The sequence below is a fragment of the Puntigrus tetrazona genome, chromosome 12 (genome assembly GCF_018831695.1).
Source record: "Puntigrus tetrazona isolate hp1 chromosome 12, ASM1883169v1, whole genome shotgun sequence".
In the NCBI taxonomy this organism is placed as follows: Eukaryota; Metazoa; Chordata; class Actinopteri; order Cypriniformes; family Cyprinidae; genus Puntigrus; species Puntigrus tetrazona.
This window is the reverse complement of record NC_056710.1, coordinates 20207948-20208872: the sequence shown is the minus strand read 5'-3', so window position 1 is coordinate 20208872 and position 925 is coordinate 20207948. Positions and strand designations below refer to the sequence as shown.

Genomic DNA, 925 nt, shown 5'->3' with positions numbered 1-925 from the left:
ACGTGTTTTTTTTTTTAAACAAAAGTCAATTTTAATTGAAAACATTTTTATGATTAGAACTGGTAACGAATGGAAAGGAGCTCAAAGAAAACATACTTGCAAAAGCATTTTAATTTGCACTATTCTCTATTTGGTCGCTACACGCTTCTGATATTTCTATTTGTTCTACTTCCAGTTTGGAATAAATGGAGAAACGATTTTAAATAAATACATGTTTTAAGTGATTACATCTGCATTATACTGTAATGGTCACCCTGCTTCCCTAGATGCAACAGGTCTCTAAGGTCTAATGAAGGTAATAATGACAGTTAGTCCAAACCTCCAACAGTTCAGCGTGGAGCAGCAGTGTGTAGGCAGCCTCGGTGTAGTTCTCACAGTCCAGATGTAGATCACGTAACTTGTACAAATACCTAATGAAAGACCGCAAAACACACAGATCCATGCATTAGATGCATCCACGTGCCATCAACAAGACAAGAACTTTTAATCATCTAAAACGCTTACCGGATATAAATATCCTCCCTTTTCTTTTCTTTGTAAAAGTTCTGTGGACATGATAGAGAAGCTCTGAGCAACTTTTATTCCTGATTGGACCCTCGCTGGTCTTTTCAGCGGGTTGAGCATATAATAAGGTATATTTATAAAGACCACAGCTGTTTGAGGATTCTCAAGGACTGGTTCTCACCAGGACATTGACGGTGCAGCTCATGCGGAGCTCGGGGCTCTCATCATGGGTGATGGTGCGGTAAGCCAGCAGGTTCTCCAGCAGACTACTTAAGAGCAGAGCCAATGCCTCACCGGACTGAGAAAGATAGCGGTGCCGTCGACAGTACTCCAACAGCCTGGACACAGCACACACGGAGAGAGCGGTGAAACGAGGACACAAATTAAGCACAGTTAGCCTCATACAGTGATGTGAAGATGC

General features: G+C 41.7%; 1 protein-coding gene across 1 annotated transcript in view; it reads right to left on the bottom strand.

The window, feature by feature from the left end:
* Positions 1-925, bottom strand: part of LOC122355354 (dedicator of cytokinesis protein 1-like) — a 61773-nt gene that overhangs the window by 12243 nt on the left and 48605 nt on the right. The window contains exons 36-38 of the mRNA XM_043253523.1: positions 686-842; positions 505-545; positions 320-410 (exon numbers count right to left, since the gene is read on the bottom strand). Coding sequence (XP_043109458.1) covers positions 320-410; positions 505-545; positions 686-842 — 289 coding nt within the window. The remainder of the gene's footprint in view (positions 1-319; positions 411-504; positions 546-685; positions 843-925) is intronic.